This window comes from Barbus barbus (assembly GCF_936440315.1).
Source record: "Barbus barbus genome assembly, chromosome: 14".
NCBI classification, from domain to species: domain Eukaryota; kingdom Metazoa; phylum Chordata; class Actinopteri; order Cypriniformes; family Cyprinidae; genus Barbus; species Barbus barbus.
The window spans coordinates 10,838,996-10,859,985 of record NC_136742.1 but is presented as its reverse complement, the minus strand read 5'-3'; the positions used below and the strand labels follow the sequence as shown (position 1 = coordinate 10,859,985).

General features: G+C 40.5%; 1 protein-coding gene across 2 annotated transcripts; it reads right to left on the bottom strand.

Annotated features, from left to right (window-relative positions):
* Nucleotides 1-113: 113 nt before the first annotated feature.
* On the bottom strand, nucleotides 114-9,474 carry LOC306880547 (flavin-containing monooxygenase 5-like). 2 transcript variants are annotated; one of them, XR_013785081.1, is made up of 10 exons: nucleotides 9,336-9,474; nucleotides 4,631-4,792; nucleotides 4,293-4,481; nucleotides 4,027-4,192; nucleotides 3,749-3,891; nucleotides 3,450-3,649; nucleotides 2,371-2,726; nucleotides 1,630-1,702; nucleotides 1,016-1,521; nucleotides 114-828 (listed from the first exon to the last, which is right to left on the bottom strand). XR_013785081.1 is itself a non-coding variant. In XM_079434146.1 (9 exons), the coding sequence occupies exons 2-9, from the start codon at nucleotides 4,760-4,762 to the stop codon at nucleotides 1,092-1,094; spliced, it is 1,689 nt and encodes a 562-aa protein (XP_079290272.1). In that variant the 5' UTR covers nucleotides 4,763-4,792; nucleotides 9,336-9,474; the 3' UTR covers nucleotides 114-1,091. The 2 variants fall into 2 exon arrangements, 1 of the variants encoding a protein (XP_079290272.1); XM_079434146.1 differs by having other exon boundaries at nucleotides 114-1,521.
* Nucleotides 9,475-20,990: the final 11,516 nt, after the last annotated feature.

Here is a 20,990-nt window from a genome sequence, read left to right as displayed (position 1 = left end):
ATAAAGTAATATAAACTAGTAAATGCCTGCCAAAAATATAGTTACATTAGTGTCAATGATTTGTTGACTTACGAGTGCACTGATAAGAGCAATAAACACACACCACACCAGGTCATTTATATTCTGTTCATTAGTGCTTGTCAAACCCAACTTGAGTTGGTGAAACAGTACAATCCCATACAATCATCCATGCAAACTGGGTAGTTAGGATGCCCAACTTAATGGTATATAGCTTAAGATGGGCCACTCTTAAGTAGATCCTTTAGTTTCATATTTACTTATATTGTCCTGCAGAATGTACTGACAAAAAATGATGGTAAACTAAGATATACTTTAATAACGTTTCTTTTGAAACCTCAATTTCATGTATTTAAATAATTTATAATTGCACATTGATGATGCAGTTGATGATTTAAAATGTACTTTAGTGTCTACTTAAGTGTGTTACGAAAGTCTTCTTTTTAGACTCTCTACAAGTAGTTTTTTTAAATATAATTTTAAGATTTGATTTGCAACAATTTAATCAGTCATTACTATTATCGCTAAATATTAAAGCAACTTAACATGCTGAAAAAGACATGCTAACAACTGCAGCAACTGAGAGGGTGATCCATAATTAAGATAATACTTGCTAATTCATGCTAGTGAATTAAAACCACACAATAATACAATTAAAATGTAATTACATACAAAACAGCAAGTGAAAGTAATTATTTTACAATAAAATGAAATGTTCGTTATACAACAAATTGTGTTTAAAATGTTAAAGGACTTGCTGATGAATATCAGTATCAAACATTTTATATAAGCACTGTGTTGATTCTAGGGCTGGGCGATATATCGGATGCGATGATCATGCGCACTTCGTCAGTAAAGCCGGTTCCTCCATCTGAAAGCAGGTGATGGAGATTTACCACTAATAACGGAACCGGCTTTACTGACGAGTTGTGCATGAAAATCGCATGCGATATATCGCCCAGCCCTAGAATTCTGACATTTTCATGATGTTGACTACGGTTTACCTTAACGGAAGGACATTTCTTAAGGTGTTATATTTGATGTAAAGTATGTTTCTGATTCACATTGCAGGATCACTGTGTAGACAGTGGCAATGGCACAAAAGCCCTGATCTTGTCCAGGAGTGAGGAAGGGTCTGCTATGAGTGTGTGCAGACTGTCTCTGCTGTAATACAGAGCAGACAGCAGCGCTGCAACAGACACTGAGAATACAAGTGAATGAGAGGAGCGCTGTGACTGCGGCTCTGGTGTACAGCGTGTTCTCAGGGGCTCGTTGACTCGATCCCACTGAGTCAGGATGGCCTGACGTGCACCTTCCCATCTGCCCGGCCCGTGCAGCCGAAACTGGTACGGGGTGCAGGGCCCAAAGATGATGTTCAGAGCCAGTCTAAGGTCTGTCACGAGCAATTTCAGGAAAAAAGGACGGACACCCACTTGTTTAGCCAACTCATCCATGTAGGGGATGTAGTCCACCTGGATGGTGTGTCTCTGGGCTGCCACATACCTGCACGAGTAACACAATTCAAATCAAGATCCACTGAAATGACATACTTTTAACTAATTGTGTAAATGCTGTGTTATATTGTCATGTGAGATGTTAAGTGTGGAGAACCTTCGAGCCATTGCTTTCTCTTTTGCTTTAATGTCCTTCATCATTGCACTCATTGGAGACAGTTTGCACAGTCCTAAGTGAGAATATCACAGCTTGTTAAGTACAAAACACTGTATACTTATGAACATTAATAATGTTCTTACATGTTTATGTTTTACAAAAAGTTTCATATGTTTTAAGGGCAATTTCATGAAAAAATATAAAGGGTGTTCTTTACATTATAAATAAGGGTTTGATGTATGTAGATATACTGTAACTTCAAAACTCAAAACTTCCAAAGTAAAAGGACAAAAATAAGCTGCAAGAACATCATAGATGTCTTAAGCTTTAGGAGCATTAGTCTAATTCTACAGGTGAAAACAGATAAAGGGTAAAAGTTTTTGATGCAAGAAACATTTAGTAATATTGTAAAAGGTTAATAAAATCTTTAATAAAATAATAAATTTACAGAACTGCAGGTGGACATCTCATATTTCTCTGTGTACATTCAAAATAAAGGTTTCAAAAGGTGGGTTTCGCAACAGTGTCACAGGAGGTCCCCAAAGAACCTTTCACTGAACAGTTTTTAAAATAACCATTTTTCTTAGTGTGAAGAACGTTTAAAACCTATTTTTCTCTATAAAACCTTTTGCACAATAGAAAGCTTCCATGGATATTGAATGTTCTTCATGAAACCATAAATGCCACTGAAAATCATGTTTTTGTTTTTAGCATGTAGGAGATCAGCGTCATGTTTGATACCTTTAAAAACACGAGTGGCCCAGCGCGCCTGCATCTCAGAGATGGGCATAATGGCTCCCAGAGGCTGGATCAGGCCAATCACGGCTAAAGTTGGCCGCTCCAGTCCTGGGGGATATATGTATTTGTACAGGGATACTTCGTTCTTTGAGACAGGAATTACATGTGAAGGCAGGAAGGGGAATGAGAAAGTGTAGCCTGTGGCAAACACCACCAAATCAATGTCTTCCTCAACAGTGCCATCCTCAAACACCACACTTGATCTGCGAAACTCTTGAATATTTGGCTTGACCAAGACGGTACCAGAGAGGATGCGGTTTGGTAAGTCATCATTAACCATGGGATGTTGGCTGAAAACTCTAGGTAAAAACAATAGACATTAAATAATGTAACTGATTGCTGCAAAGAAACTTTCATGGATTCTGTCTTGTTTTGTATAAACCTCCTCATGTAGATGACCTCCTCATGCTTTAAAGGGTTACTCCACCCCAAAATGAAAATTTTGTCATTAATCACTTACCCCCATGTCGTTCCAAACCTGTAAAAGCTTTGTTCGTCTTCGGAATACAATTTAAGATATTTTGGATGAAAACCGGGAGATTTGAATGAAAACAGCGTATCCGTGTGGCGCGGCTGACACAAAACAGCATATGGTATTTGCATCCAGCAGATATTCTCCAAAATGGTGCTATGCTGACGCAGAGGAGACATATTGTTGAATAAAGTCATTATTATTTTTATTTTCTTTGCGTACAAAAAGTATTCTCATTGCTTTATAACAGTCAGATGGAACCACTGAGGGCAGATGGACTATTCTGACGATCTCGTTCATACTTTTCTGGGCCTTGACAGTGTTATTTACTTGGCAGTCAATGGGACAGTCACAAGCCTCCCGGTTTTCATCCAAAATATCTTAAATTGTGTTCAGAAGACGAACGTAGCTTTGACGGGTTTGGAACGACTTGGGGGGGTAAGTGATTAATGACAAAATTTTCATTTTGGGGTGGAGTAACCCTTTAAGAACTAATACTAAGAATGACCAACATCATCAAGAGTCTTATTTCTTCTAGTGTTCACAGTACCTGTGAGCAGGCTGCAGCCCATAGAGCTTGTGGTTGAACCGTTTATTGAGTTGTTTCTCTCCAAAATTGTTGATGAATCCAACAGGCAACATTTGAATAAGCCAATTACTCATTCGGTTATTAAACAACATATCTGCTGGAACACCATTGTCTCCTACACGATTTAGTATCCAAGATCCCCTTCGTGTGCTCAGATAAACCTGGAATTAAAGTAAGGGAAACAATGTGGAAAACAGAGGCTTCAAAAGGAGTACAATAATTCATACACAATTTTTTATACTGTAGTTGTGGCATATCACCTGTTTGGCCATTCTGCTCAGCTCCACAGCAATATCTCCTCCAGAGTTCCCAATACCAATCACGACTACCCTCTTCCCTCGCCATTCTTCTGGGTTTTTGTAATCACGACTGTGGAAGAATTTTCCCTTAAACATGTTTATTCCTAAATAGAGGACATGAATGAGGCCTAATGACTCTTGTACACCAAAGTTTACTATGATTGTTTGGTCTTTATTGACATTATGCTGTTGCACTTTGCACATACACTCTGTTTGCTTAGTCATCACATGTACTGCACCTGGAAAGTCCTGTAGAGGGAGATGAGGGTGACAGTGGTGTCCAGTGCAAACCATCACAGCATCAAACACCTGCTTCTCTCTCCGACCATCTCTGGACTCTGTCTCTACATTCCACTGTCCAGAGTGAGGGAAGTCTGGCCTTGGTGTAACATGAAGGACTTTAGTCTGGGAAACACAAAACATGAAGTTGTGAATCTTTGAAAAGAGTAAAGTATATTGAAAACTTCACAGTTTTAATGTGTCGTCAAAACCTTTCAGTTCAGACCTGGAAGCGGATGTGCTGTTTGAGCTGGAAGTGGTCAGCATACATCCGGAAGTAGTCCATGATGAGGGAGTTGTGCATGTAGTTTGGAAAGTTGGCAGGAATGGGGAAATCACTGTAGCACATCATCTCCTTTGAAGTGTTGATAATCACAGAGTGGTAAATGCTAGCACGATCTGGATCGGGATTTTCCTAAGATGGAGGAACAAGCAAATTGGATGAATTTCTGGCAGCATGTTGTTTTATTGCTGCTTTCTTTGCAATAAACTGTACCTCTGGGCCTCCTTTCTTTTCTTCATATGCACAACTTCAATGGATCCAATCATATAGAGATATCTCACCTTAAACCTCCAGAGACCTCCAATGTCATCACTAGTCTCAAAACACACTGGCTCCAGACCTTCATCCAGGCAGCATTTGATGCAGGCCAGCCCAGAGGTTCCTCCTCCAATCACAGCAACACGTTTAGCCATGATGATCCACAATAGTCAGACTTAGGATAGCTGGAGAAGAAATACAATTTTGAATTAAAGGAATAGTTTATAAAAAATGGTCACCAATGCACACCCTTGATGTTCCAAACCCATATGATTTTCATTTTTTTATGGAAATTTATGTAATCTCTTCCAAAGCAAGAAACTATCCACCAGTTTTTTTCCCCATCACATCTCAAATTATGCACATTTTGATAGCTTTTTTTTATGCGTGTTTGACAGCTTTCTGTGGCGGAAATGACATTTTATTAAACACAATAAAATATTTGCATAATTTTACGAACTGAAATTGAGAGAAAATATTTTGTTCACATCTGACATTTTCCTTTTATACTATGACCAAAATTATAAACTCAACACTTTTGTTTTTGCCCCCATTTTCACAAGCTGAACTCAAAGATCTAAGACTTTTTCTATGTACACAAAAGGCCTATTTCTCTCAAATATCATTCACAAATCTGTATTAGTGAGAACTTTTCCTTTGCCGAGATAATCCATCCACCTCACAGGTGTGGCATATCAAGATGCTGATTAGACAGCATGATTATTGCACAGGTGTGCCTTAGGCTGGCCACAATAAAAGGCCACTCTAAAATGTGCAGTTTTATCACACAGCACAATACCACAGATGTCGCAAGTTTTGAGGGAGCATGCAATTGGCATGCTGACTGCAGGAATGTCCACCAGAGCTGTTGCCTGTGAATTGAATGTTCATTTCTCTACCATAAGCCGTCTCCAAAGCCGTTTCAGAGAATTTGGCAGTACATCCAACCGGCCTCACAACCGCAGACCACGTGTAACCACACCAGCCCAGGACCTCCACAGCCAGCATCTTCATCTCCAAGATCGTCTGAGACCAGCCACCCGGACAGCTGCTGCAACAATCTGTTTGCATAGCCAAAGAATTTCTGCACAAACTGTCAGAAACCATCTCAGGGAAGCTCATCTGCATGCTCGTCGTCCTCATCGGGGTCTCGAACAGACTTCAGTTCGTCGTCGTAACCAACTTGAGTGGGCAAATGCTCACATTCGATGGCGTCTGGCACTTTGGAGAGGTGTTCTCTTCACGGATGAATCCCGGTTTTCCCTGTACAGGGCAGATGGCAGACAGCATCAGTGGTTTGCTGATGTCAACGTTTTGGATCGAGTAGCCCATGGTGGCGGTGGGGTTATGGTATGGGCAGGCGTATGTTATAGACAACGAACACGGGTGCATTTTATTGATGGCATTTTGAATGCACAGAGATACCGTGACGAGATCCTGAGGCCCATTGTTGTGCCATTCATCCACGACCATCACCTCATGTTGCAGCATGATAATGCACGGCCCCATGTTGCAAGGATCTGTACACAATTCCTGGAAGCTGAAAACATCCCAGTTCTTGCATGACCAGCATACTCACCGAACATGTCACCCATTGATTATGTTTGGGATGCTCTGGATCAGTGTATACGACAGTGTGTTCCAGTTCCTGCCAAAATCCAGCAACTTCGCAAAGCCATTGAAGAGGAGTGGACCAACATTCCACAGGCCACAATCAACAACCTGATCAACTCAATGCGAAGGAGATGTGTTGCACTGCGTGAGGCAAATGGTGGTCACACCAAATACTGACTGGTCATTGGACCCCCCTAATACAGTAAAACTGCACATTTTTAGAGTGGCCTTTTATTGTGGCCAGCCTAAGGCACACCTGTGCAATAATCATGCTGTCTAATCAGCATCTTGATATGCCACACCTGTGAGGTGGATGGATTATCTCGGCAAAGGAGAAGTGTTGACCAGGGGCGGACTGGCCATCTGGCAGACCGGGCATTTTCCCGCTGGGTCGACATATAATAGGGTAAGTGTTGTTGTAATGATGTGTGATCTGACATTATCAAGTAGGCTATATCATCAAATCACACACAGAGTGCACGCACTTGATTGATTAATGTATTAAAACTCAGAATTCCAGGCATTCTAAATTGTAGACGCAAAAATGCTTCTGTATGCTTTTTATATTTATATAATATAGTTAACTTCTATATCTATATCACACAAAGAGTACCATTTTTCTGCAGATATCAGCATGAACACATTTAATAATCATTTCATACAAGTCCAGTAAGCAATAAGTGACTTACATTTTAGACTTATTGTTCGTTTTTGCTAAATTTTGCCAAAGAAAATAGTTCCAATCAAAGATCACAGCACTGTTTTGCATCTCTGAGCAATGGACTGTGTATTTATTAAATTAATCCGCTTTATGAAAGAATCTGTTGAATAAATGATTCAGTGATTCACTCATTAACTCAGTCAAATGCTCTGTTCCTGAATGAATTAGCCGTTTGAATGAATCGGTTGAATCTCAATGACTCACTCATTATTGGTCAAGTTCTGTCACCAAAGTCTTTGCTGTCACCTACTAGCGGTTTTAATTTCACTTTTTTTTTTCATGTTTTAAATTACTTCAAATACCAGTATTCGACGTTTTATGTTAAAAACACAACATTAGGCCTATTTATGCATCTGTAACTGCAGTTTAAATGCATCCATGTCCCCTCTGAGATGCATTAAACTGTGTAAATACATCTAAATGCTATTTCAGATGCAGATTCCAGAAATGTTTTCTTATGTTGGAATGAAAGACACTGGATGAAGTGCTTCCTATTCTTACCCAAAAATACAAAATGGAAGAAAGAGTTAAAACTGAACACAATCTTGCTACTAAAGCTGTATGAATATATTTTATATATATATATATATATATATATATATATATATATATATATATATTTGCTTCTTTTCCATTTTGCATTTACTTGTAATTTTACTTTCAATACTTAAGTACTTTTAAATATAAATAAATATCATATACTTTAAGACTTTTACTCAAGTAATATTCTAAACGAAGACTTCTACCAAAGTAATTTATACACCACTGCACACACACACACACACATGTTGGTTTTTGTGGTTTATGGGGACTCTCCATAGGCGTAATGGTTTTTATACTGAACAAACTGTGTGTGCTATTGCCCTACACCAACCCTACACCTAAACTTAGCCCTCACAGGAAACTTTGTGCATTTTTAGATTTTCAAAAAAACACCATTTAGTAAGATTTTTAAGCCTTTTGAATTACGGTGACATAGGCAGTGAACCACCATAAACCACCTTCATATTGTAATACCTCTGTCATACCCATGTCATTATACAAATTTGTGTCCTCATAAACCACATAAACATGCACGCACACACACACACACACACACGTACACACAGGATGCCTTCTTATGCTTTTAAAGGTTCATCCAAGGAGTTTACAGATTTGACTAAGTAACTTTACAGTTTATTTAATGCTATACTATGGGAAACAGTGATCATCTGATCAACAATTTATCATGTCTCTTCCCTTTCTCCCTCAAACACACAGGCGCACACAAGATGGATGTCATAACTATATAGGCCTACAGTTTTAGGATTCATCAGTGTGGATTATAGTTTTATTATATTAATAAATTACACTTTTTAGAAGTTTTTAATGTGTCAACTCTCACTGTCTCCTACCTATTATTATATGGCTTTAGTGTTTTTATGGAATATGAGCTGGTATACATATTCAAGGGCGTGCAAAGATGGGTAGTATTTTGATCGTATGTAGTGGGCCGGTCTGGGCCAAAATGCCAGGGCCGATTTTTTATTTTTTTTGTCCCAGTCCAGCCCTGGTGTTGACTAACACAGATTTAGACAGATTTATGAACAATATTTGAGAGAAATAGGCCTTTTGTGTACATAAAGATGTTCAGCTCATGAAAAATGGGGGCAAAAACAAAAGTGTTGCGTTCAGTGTATAACATGCATTAGCTATAATTGCTATAATAACTGGATGGACTGCATCTACACTTTCCATTTCCATCCCTCTGTTTAACCCTTTCAAAATGAAAAAGTCATATATATTACATAACATTGTGTATATCATCTCAGATCAATTCACTTTTATTTGCTGCTGCCTTGGTAAAAGACGTGTTAAAGCGCCTCAAAGAAAATGAGAAAGACCACCAGAAAGAAGTTGGTCATAAATCGGGGAGAAATAATTCATGGGATGTTGTTCATTAAATCAAGTGACCACAAGACCATTTGTGTTTTTCGAGAGCAGGAAAAAGATCACTAAAAAACACGCAGCAAAACAAGCTGTCAAATAAGCTTTTGTAATGCAAACTTGTCACAATAAAATACCAAGCGTTACAATATTTAACAATCACACATTAACTTGTAGTTGCAATGATTTAAACTTTGACGTTACAAAACCAAACCAATCTATTTCAAATACTGTTTGGTCATCGCTAGTTCATGTATGTGTATGTATTTGTGAAATCGACTTGCTAAAGCGCCGACAAGAAGAACATACGGAAATATAAAGCATCAGATTTCAGTCCGATTTTGACAGGCAAGCAGCTCTGCCGTCTTTAAATTAATAAAGTAATGTTACATAAACACGTACGCCTGTATCAATCAACAAAGGTGTTATGTTAAATGTTAATAAAGGTTTGTGGCGTACCATCTTACCTAGTGTGAAGTTGTGATCGTAGTCAGAAGTTCAGATGTTGGTCACTACACCACACCTCCTGTGTAGTATGGCGAGTGGATCGTGCCAGTTCGAAGGCTTAGCGGGAGAAGGAGCAGTCTACCCTTCCGGCGCCGTCAGTCAAATTTTGAATGGGAGGGCAGACAACAGACCCGCTGCGAAGTCACTGTAGAACCAATCATAGGCGGGACCTGAGAAATGTACATAAAAAACTGACGTGTGATAGGTGCCTGATACATATGTCGTCTTAAGATGCCTGATACATAGTAATTTCTGCCGCATTTAAAAGTTTTCATTAGTAGATGTATTTGTTATAGGCTATTGATTTTACAGTAACAAGTGGCAATAGTGCATAATAATTCTAAATTTATTTCATGTATTATGTATGTGTAGGTGTGTGTGTGTGTGTGTGTGTGTGTGTGCGCGTATGTCTGTATGTGTATGGGCTGTTACTTTAGTGTTGAAGTGAACAAATTAAACATGTTTTGTACATTAAAGGCATTATTTTAATTAAAGAAAATTCAGGCAAGATCACAAAAAAATTAAAATTTAAGTAATTTAACATTTTCTTCAACATAAAATGGATTCCTCCTTTCACTCTAAAGAAAAATGGTTCTAAACAGTACCAAATTAGGGTTCTTCAGCTTGTAGCAATAGCAGAACCCCTTTTGGTGCCAAGGTTCCATAAAGAAATAAACTTTGTCTAATTTTTTATCCTTTGAAAGTGCTATAAAGGACCCTAATGGTGTTGTAAATAATGTATTTAATAATAGTTTATTTTCATTAAGATTAGTATATTATTATCTTTATATTATTAATATTAGTATTATTAAAGAGATTACTGACTAAAATAAGTAATTAATTAGTTGATTTTAAGACCCTGCAAGAGAAGAAAGATGATGTTTAACTGTTTGTGGACCTAAAAGAAAATTAAATGAATGAGAAACAGTGGTTTTGGTACGTTTTGACTCATTGTGCCACATTTCTATTTTGTTTGGTTTATATTTTGCGTTCAGTGTCATCATATAGCGCTTATTTTTCTTTGCTTGAGTGTGATGAATTGGTTCTCTTATCTGTGAAAAAAAGTTAACTCTGAAATTATCAAATTCTAAATAATTATAATCAATTAATTAACTTTTATTAATACTATTCATAAAAGACTATCAAACTCAGCTTGATCCACTACACCACACTAACTTATTTCTAAACTAATTTATAATTTTTACAAAAAAAAAAAAAGGAAAGAAGACTTTTAATACTTAGCTTTTGTAATTTGCAAGAATCAACTGAATAACTGTATCTAAGATCTGGTCTCCAGTATACAGTAATTTTATTTATTTTTAAATATTTATAATTTTATATTTCCCACTCTGTGAGAACCTAAAACTCCAATAGCTTATGTATTGCATGCGAGTACACAGGTGCTACATATTGGATCACAGTATGAACATACTCTGAATTTTAGTCTTAATATTTTTTATGCAGCTACTATTCTGACAACCCAAAACTTCTAACGATTTAATTAGTAATTATGATGAATTTAAGGGATTATAGACCACTCCCCACAACATATAAGAAAGCAATGTATATCTATCATTACCAGTGGCGTAGCAAGTCCATATGCAAATAATTTGTGTTTTTCGTGTTAAGAATGACAGGTTAGATGTTTGTTTTTGTTTTTTTGTTTTTTACAGAGTGTAATTTTCACATTATCTTCACGCAATATAACATGACTTTATTATCGTAATTTTGACTTTATTCTTAAAATAGTATGACGTTAATCTTATTTAGTTATTTTTCAGCATGACACTAAAATGCCTGTAGGGTTTTTGTACTGCATGCAAACACAATCTTGGCACAGCGGCCCAAAAAACAAAACAAAACAAACAAAAATAAATAAATAAATAAAATAGTATGAAGTTGACGACCCTGACTCCCCATATCTCCTCATTGGACACGCTTTAAGAAATGCATCTTTAAGGATTATAGGTGTCACGAATCTGGTCCATGCTCTTCCGGACAATCACCACCAGATGTCACTCACTCACCACATTGACTCTCACACCACACTTCTCTGGACTGCAATACCCACAATCCATTGCACTGACGACACGCAGCTGATTACACTGATCACACAGCTGAATTCACTGATCACCCCATCACACACACTATTTAACCTGGGACTTGCTCTAGCTCAGGGCCGAGTATTGATCTGCGTTTAGTGCTCACCTAGCGCTAGCTGCTTTACCGTGCCATTCCGTGTTTCTGTAATTGTTAGCGTTTATCACTCTTCTAGCGATAGCAACTCTACAGAGCCATAATTCTAGTCCTAGTCTTGCCTTGTTTTCCTGCCGTGTCTGACCCTGCCCGTGTTTCCTGGATTAACCCTTCGCCTTGCCGTTTGGACTCTGTTTGCTCCCCGTTTGGATTATTGCTCTCGTCTCTGGATTATCTCTCTGCCTTGCTCCTTTGGATACTGTTCGCCGATCGTTGACCCACGCTTGCTCCACGGATTGCTCTGTCTTGCCCTTGCCATACCTGTTTGCCGATGTCTGACCCTGCCTGTTTCTGACCATGTTTCTTAATAAAGCTTTGCACATGGATCCGCACGTCTCACGTCTCGTCAGCCCCGTAACAGAATACTCGGCCACACAAGGATCCAGCAGCTATTCAGAGGAACATTGGCCAGGTATGGACATTGCACGGCTGTTATTAACCCTCGAGCAGGGCTCGCGACTGCTCGAGGATTATATTCAGGAGTATTTAGACCTTGCCTATTTTTCTGATCTGCCGGACTACGCACTCATAGACTTTTTCTGTGAGGGCATTAATCAGCCGCTCAAGACTCAGTTAATCCGCGAGGGTCCCCGTTCATCTCTCAGTCAATTTATGGACTATGCCTTGCTGTGTGTGGGCTCTCCGTTCACTGTGGGTGTCGCGGAGGAACGCGGCACCGCACTCACTCACAAAATGGCGGCAGCAACAGCACCCCTTCACGTCATGCCTGTCAAGCCAGAGTCTGCTCACGTCGTCGCTGTCAAGCCAGAGTCTGCTCACGTCGTCGCTGTCAAGCCAGAGTCTGCTCACGTCGTCGCTGTCAAGCCAGAGTCTGCTCACGTCGTCGCTGTCAAGCCAGAGTCTGCTCACGTCGTCGCTGTCAAGCCAGAGTCTGCTCACGTCGCCGCTGTCAAGCCAGAGTCTGCTCACGTCGCCGCTGTCAAGCCAGAGTCTGCTCACGTCGCCGCTGTCAAGCCAGAGTCTGCTCACGTCGCCGCTGTCAAGCCAGAGTCTGCTCACGTCGCCGCTGTCAAGCCAGAGTCTGCTCACGTCGCCGCTGTCAAGCCAGAGTCTGCTCACGTCGCCGCTGTCAAGCCAGAGTCTGCTCACGTCGCCGCTGTCAAGCCAGAGTCTGCTCACGTCGCCGCTGTCAAGCCAGAGTCACACCACGTCACAGTGCTCCAGCCAGAGTCTGTCACACCCAAGGATTTAAGGTCAGTCCTTCAAGTTCCCTGTCTGATATCCAGTGTGATGGACCCACCACTGATGTCAGTGCGAGTAGCTAGCATTCCCAGGGCCTCAACCCTGTCTGTTACAGAGACTGTTCCCCTGACCTCAGTACTTCCCGTTATGGCGGTTGCCATTTTGAGTGTGTGGGCTGCACACTGTGCTCCTGAGGCCTCTCCTGTCCACGAGTCTGCTCCTGAGGCCTCTTCAGTCCACGAGTCTGCCCCAGAACTTCCAGAGGAGGCGGTGTCCACTGCAGAACCACCAGAGGTGGCAGCTTCCGCTGCAGAACCTCCCGAGGTGGTGGCGCCCACTCATGAACTCACTGTTTGCCCTGTCACGGCCACGGAGGCCGTCCCTGAACTCGCTGTTTGCCCTGTCACGGCCACGGAGGCCGTTCCTGTACTCACTGTCTGCCTTGTCACGGCCACGGAGGCCGTTCCTGACCTCATGGTCTGCCCTGTCATGGCCACGGAGGCCGTTCCTGACGTCACTGTCTACCCTGTCACGGCCACGGAGGCTGTTCCTGAACTCACGGTCTGCCTTGTCACGGCCACGGAGGCCGTTCCTGACCTCATGGTCTGCCCTGTCACGGCCATGGAGGCCGTTCCTGAACTCACTGTCTGCCCTGTCACGGCCATGGAGACCGTTTCTGAACTCACTGTCTGCCCTGTCACGGTCATGAAGGCCGCCCCTGAACTCACTGTCTGTCCTGTCACGGCCAAAGAGGCCGTCTGTGAGCTCTCGCCCTGTCCTGTCAGGGCTAAAGAGGCCGTCTGTGAGCTCTCGCCCTGTCCTGTCAGGGCTAAAGAGGCCGTCTGTGAGCTCTCGCCCTGTCCTGTCACGGCTAAAGAGGCCGTCTGTGAGCTCTCGCCCTGTCCTGTCACGGCTAAAGATGCCGTCTGTGAGCTCACGCCTTGTCCTGTCACGGCTAAAAACGCAGTCTATGAATCCTCGTCCTGCCCTGCCACGCCCCCTGAGATCATGAATGCTCTCCCTGTATTATCTGTCTCTGCTCTCCCGGTGTTGTCTGTCTCCGTTTCCCCCAGATCTCAGACTCTGCCATGGTTTCCTGCTCAGTCTGCTTCCTGGCGAGGGTCTTCTGCTCAGGTCTGGTGGTCCTCTGCCCCGCCATGGTGGTCTTCTGCTCGGGTCTGGTGGTCGTCTGCTCCGCCGTGGTGGTCTTCTACTCCGGTCTGGTGGGCTCCTGGTCCATCTACTCCGCCCTGGTGGGCTCTTGCTCGGGTCTGGTGGTCGTCTGCCCCGCCATGGTGGTCTTCTGCTCGGGTCTGGTGGTCGTCTGCTCCGCCGTGGGGGTCTTCTGCTCGGGTCTGGTGGTCGTCTGCTCCGCCGTGGTGGTCTTCTACTCCGGTCTGGTGGTCATCTACTCCGCCCTGGTGGGCTCCTGGTCCGTCTGCTCCGCCCTGGTGGGCTCTTGCGCTGTCCTGGTCTCCGGTTCCGCCGGGGTGTCCTGCTCTGCCGGTTCTGCCTCAGTCCCCGGTCTTCCCACTTCCTCACGGACCTGGCCCTCCGTCCCTCCCCCTGTTCCGCCTCCGCTCCACCGCCCTCCTGGATTATTTGGAAGCGTCTGGAAGCCGCTCCTTGGGGGGGGGCTATGTCACGAATCTGGTCCATGCTCTTCCGGACAATCACCACCAGATGTCACTCACTCACCACATTGACTCTCACACCACACTTCTCTGGACTGCAATACCCACAATCCATTGCACTGACGACACGCAGCTGATTACACTGATCACACAGCTGAATTCACTGATCACCCCATCACACACACTATTTAACCTGGGACTTGCTCTAGCTCAGGGCCGAGTATTGATCTGCGTTTAGTGCTCACCTAGCGCTAGCTGCTTTACCGTGCCATTCCGTGTTTCTGTAATTGTTAGCGTTTATCACTCTTCTAGCGATAGCAACTCTACAGAGCCATAATTCTAGTCCTAGTCTTGCCTTGTTTTCCTGCCGTGTCTGACCCTGCCCGTGTTTCCTGGATTAACCCTTCGCCTTGCCGTTTGGACTCTGTTTGCTCCCCGTTTGGATTATTGCTCTCGTCTCTGGATTATCTCTCTGCCTTGCTCCTTTGGATACTGTTCGCCGATCGTTGACCCACGCTTGCTCCACGGATTGCTCTGTCTTGCCCTTGCCATACCTGTTTGCCGATGTCTGACCCTGCCTGTTTCTGACCATGTTTCTTAATAAAGCTTTGCACATGGATCCGCACGTCTCACGTCTCGTCAGCCCCGTAACAATAGGCTAATGAAAGAGTTTTTAATTTTTGATTTGAATGATTTCGTTGTAAAGTAGTAATTTATAGCATTCTATAAATATATTTATCATGTTAGTGAGGCAAGTATTTACTGAGTTTCGGTTCAGTTTTTGTGAAGTGTTCCTGCTCAAGATCAAGACACCCTGTTTGTTTTCTTTATTTTACAATAGCAAAACGTTTTGTTGATAATGTGAGTACACACAAATAAAATTACTTGCAGCTTTGAACGATGTATACTCTTACCTTTATGATGAAAAATGATGGCGTATTTTAATTTTCCACTCTTATTAGGAAAAAAATAAAAATGCAAGTGATCTGGCTAGCACCTCCATGTCCTTCAAAGCACGCTTCAGCTTCCACTTTTAGCACAAAAGATTTGAGATGTATCACACATTTATCTTAATTTTTTAAATTTATATTGTGAAATGCATGAAGTTTTTTATGTCTCAAATCGTGTTTATTTGAGAAGGCTAAACTGATCAAACATATGCTCAACTCGCTGTCTGGTGCTGGCCGTTTGGTATTTAAAAAAAATAAAAATAATAATAAACACTTGAATTTAACAAACATAAAATGTTTCAATCATGTTTCCATTCCGGGCCCATATGCACCTGCATACCCAGACGCTACGCCCCTGATAATTAGCCTACCATTCACTGTTTTCCTAAACGTGAGCAAGCAGAGTACAAACAGTGTATTCAATTAATGATTAAAAACAGAAAAATGCTGAGCAAACAAGAAAACAGTAAATATTAATGGTTTCAAGAGTTTTCACAATTTCTCTGCTATGAACCATTGTGTTTATTTTAAGAAATCCCAATAATCATATTTTTGAGGGATATGGAAAAGTCTTCCATAAGTCTCCTTTTAATTTTTATTTTCCAAAGAAGAAAGAAAAATAAATATAACATAAACCTCTCTATCCCTTTAACCCTCTGGTACTGTTCTGTTCAACAGAGTTGAGTTTGTGACAAAACCATTTACGGTCCATGTATTATTGTATTCTATGCTTGGTATTTTTTTTCCCCACAATAACTTGCATTTGGGAATTTGGACATAAATTGTGCTGTTGAAATTATTTGTAGCAACTTAAAAACATACGCCAGGAACACATGAGAATGCATTAATATATTTATAAATATGCAAACAAATGTTAAAGGTTTCAAAATAAAACTTTAAACTGTTGGCTGTAGCATTTATATCATAAATATGTGGCCAAACATTACAGATTAAATGCAATTAAACATTAGATAAACAAGGGGTTGCTTGTGTCGTAAAGTTTAACAACAATAGTCAGGCCGCTGGCACCCTCTGCTGGCATTTGTTATAATACATAAAATACGTAAGTTTATTGTTTATACATTTATTAATGTATTTTAAGTGTTGATCAGTAAAACAATAGGACTACTTACTTTTGATACTTTATTTCAGCCAATTATTATTGCCTCATTATTACATGTATTTAATTCACACTAAAAGCTATTGTTCGCTTATCTTAATTACCAAAAATATATAAATAAATACAATCTTTAGCAGATGATTAACAAAATAATCATTACTGACAGCCCTAATTAAAACATTTGAAAAGGAACCTGCATTGTTTTGAAATTTGTGATTAGAATAGTATTTTCCTGTCATATATTTTGTCATTGTTGATTTCTTGAAAATAATAGGCTATTAAAATGACTTCATCTCCTGAAAACAATATCGCATATAGTCTGACATTGTGAGCTAATGTATTCACACATTGTATAGTCAGCTGTGTTAATTAAAATTCTTACCACCATCAAAAGTAAAAGCTCAGAATGACATATCCCAGAACATTGTTTATAGATTATAATTATTAAATTTATGTGTTTATATTTGAAGTTTGAAGTAAATAATCGTTAACATAACCTAAAATTGCGACTTTGATGGTGTATAATTTGCACAGTCATTAATCTCCATGAGAAAGTGAATGAATTCTTTTTTTATTATTATTGTTTGTAAACAGTACAGAGATGACATTAATGACATACAACTTTGTATGCAATACACAATTTGTATCAAGGATATATTCAATGTCATCAGAACACAGGAAAGTAAAAGAAAAAAGTTAATGATTGGTAATAAAGATAACAAATAAAATAAGAAAACCTAGAAAGAAAACACATGAGGGTAAGATATTAATTTATTGTGGTGGCGACGTACTTCTCTACAGCGTTTGTGTCACGCATCTGTGTTGCGACATTCTTCTCCGACGTTGGTGTCATGCGTCTGTGTTGCGATATACTCCTTCTCACACGTAAAAAAGTACACGACCGTCTCCTTTTGTTGGTAATCCATGGCACGACGCACCCCCCATAGTGTAGATGTAGATGTAAAAGGGGCGGAGATCATGGTTGTCACTCACTTTGCTCACTCAGTAAAGTTGAATTAGTTAAAAAATGATGACAAATGACAGCAAAGTCCTGTTTTCTTTTGCCACTTACAGGTCCCAAGGCTTGATTTTTATTAAAGCTTTTTCCTTTTTGTTATATGAAGGTCAAGGTCACATTAAAGCTATCTTGGAAAAGTGTTTACCATGCTTTCATCATTTTTAAAAATGTACTCCTGTCCCAGACTTTTAAGCTTAACCTACGAAAATCTATTATAATAAATAGTATTATTTTACAGTTTATGTGGAAACCCTGAAAAATATTTAGAGTTTCTAAATTTTTCCACTATGATATATACAGGTCCTTTTCAAAAAATTAGCATATTGTGATAAAGTTCATTATTTTCTGTAATGCACTGATAAACATTAGACTTTCATATATTTTAGATTCATTACAACACATCTGAAGTAGTTCAAGCCTTTTATTGTTTTAATATTGATTATTTTGGCATACAGCTCATGAAAACCCAAAATTCCTATCTCAAAAAAATAGCATATTTCATCCGACCAATAAAAGAAAAGTGTTTTTAATACAAAAAAAAGTCAACCTTCAAATAATTATGTTCAGTTATGCACTCAATACTTGGTCGGGAATCCTTTTGCAGAAATGACTGCTTCAGTGCGGCGTGGCATGGAGGCAATCAGCCTGTGGCACTGCTGAGGTGTTATGGAGGCCCAGGATGCGTCGATAGCGGCCTTAAGCTCATCCAGAGTGTTGGGTCTTGCGTCTCTCAACTTTCTCTTCACAATATCCCACAGATTCTCTATGGGGTTCAGGTCAGGAGAGTTGGCAGGCCAATTGAGCACAGTAATACCATGGTCAGTAAACCATTTACCAGTGGTTTTGGCACTGTGAGCAGGTGCCAGGTCGTGCTGAAAAAATGAAATCTTCATCTCCATAAAGCTTTTCAGCAGATGGACGCATGAAGTGCTCCAAAATCTCCTGATAGCTAGCTGCATTGACCCTGCCCTTGATAAAACACAGTGGACCAACACCAGCAGCTGACATGGCACCCCAGACCATCGCTGACTGTGGGTACTTGACACTGGACTTCAGGCATTTTGGCATTTCCCTCTCCCCAGTCTTCCTCCAGACTCTGGCACCTTGATTTCCGAATGACATGCAAAATTTGCTTTCATCCGAAAAAAGTACTTTGGACCACTGAGCAACAGTCCAGTGCTGCTTCTCTGTAGCCCAGGTTAGGCGCTTCTGCCGCTGTTTCTGGTTCAAAAGTGGCTTGACCTGGGGAATGCGGCACCTGTAGCCCATTTCCTGCACACGCCTGTACACGGTGGCTCTGGATGTTTCTACTCCAGACTCAGTCCACTGCTTCCGCAGGTCCCCCAAGGTCTGGAATCGGTCCTTCTCCACAATCTTCCTCAGGGTCCGGTCACCTCTTCTCGTTGTGCTGCGTTTTCTGCCACACTTTTTCCTTCCCACAGACTTCCCACTGAGGTGCCTTGATACAGCACTCTGGGAACAGCCTATTCGTTCAGAAATTTCTGTCTGTGTCTTACCCTCTTGCTTGAGGGTGTCAATGATGGCCTTCTGGACAGCAGTCAGGTCGGCAGTCTTACCCATGATTGCGGTTTTGAGTAATGAACCAGGCTGGGAGTTTTTAAAAGCCTCAGGAATCTTTTGCAGGTGTTTAGAGTTAATTAGTTGATTCAGATGATTAGGTTAATAGCTCGCTTAGAGAACCTTTTCATGATATGCTAATTTTTTGAGTTAGGAATTTTGGGTTTTCATGAGCTGTATGCCAAAATCATCAATATTAAAACAATAAAAGGCTTGAACTACTTCAGTTGTGTTGTAATGAATCTAAAATATATGAAAGTCTAATGTTTATCAGTACATTACAGAAAATAATGAACTTTATCACAATATGCTAATTTTTTTGAAAAGGACCTGTATATACATACATACAATGGTGTGAAAAAGTGTTGGCCCCCTTCCAGATTTTTTATTTATTTGCATGTTTGTCACACATTAATGTTTCAGATCATCAAACAAATTTAAATATTAATCAAAGATAACATGAGTAAACACAACATGCAGTTTTTAAGTGAAGGTTTTTTTATGAAGGGAAAACAAAATCCAAACCCACATGGCCCTGTGTGAAAAAGTGTTTCCCATCAGTTATATCCATTACTTCTGTATTCTCAATCTTGCATTCGATGATGACACACAAACCAGGATGAAGATGAGGGAGCTGACTTTGAGAGAAAAGCAAGCAATTTGGATGCTAAAAGAAAAGAGAAAGTCAGTTAGAGTTCTAGCAAAAACAAAGGGCATGAAGAAATCAAGAGTTTGGAAACCACCAGCAACCAACAACGACCTGGGGTGCGTTTCCCAAAGGCATCGTTAGCCAACTATGGTTGCAAGTTCCGTCGTTACCAGCATAGTTCAACGATTCCAGTTAGATCAGAGTTTGCAAAAAAGCACAAAGGTGAGCCAGAAGAGTTTTGGAACTGTGTTTATGGACCGATGAGACAAAGATTAACCTTTATCTAAGTGATGGGAAAGCAAAAATGTGGAGAAAAAAAGGGAACTGCAATGATCCCAAACATACAGCCTCATCTGTAAAGCATGGTGGAGGTGGTGTCATGGCATGGGCATGCATGGCTGCCTCAGGAACAGGCCCTCTCAACTTTACTGATGACTTAATGTATGATGACAGTAGCAGAATGAATTTGGAAGGGTACAAAACCATCTTGCCTACCAAGAAAATGCCACCAGATTCATTGGGAAGTGCTTCATATTGCATCAGGACAATGACCCAAAACACCCTGCCAGCTCAGTCAAGGAATTTATAAGGGCAAAGAAATTGAAAGTCTTCGATTGTCGATCAGTCTCCAGATTTAAATCTTAAAAGGAGAGTAAAGGCAGAAACTCCCCAAAACAAGCAACAATTGGAATTGGCTGCATTAAAGGCTGGGAAAAGCATTTCAAAGGATGAGACCAAGAGTCTGGTGATGTCTATGGGTCACAGACTCACTGCTGGGATTGTGCGCAAGGGATCTGCAACTAAATAATAGCTTTTAATCTTTTAAATCTGCCTTATGCTCAACTGTCCCAATACTTATGCTCACATCAATGAGTGGGATGAACTCTAAAAGTGCTGTTCTTTTTATTTGGTAAAACATGTGTTGAAACGGCTAATAATAAAATGTGACATTCTGTAGTTTTGTCTCATATTCATCTTTTAATCATATTTACAAATGTCTTGACTCCACAGCCAACAGAGCAATTTTGTCTTTACTGTTCCAATACTTATGGAGGGGACTGTTTATACTGTATATATATATATATATATATTTTTTTTTTAAATATTTAAGTGTGTGAGAGAGAAACTAAATGATATGTAGGCATGATAATAATCATCTCACAATCACAAAATACCAGCCCTGACAGACTCAGGCTTCTCTAACCAC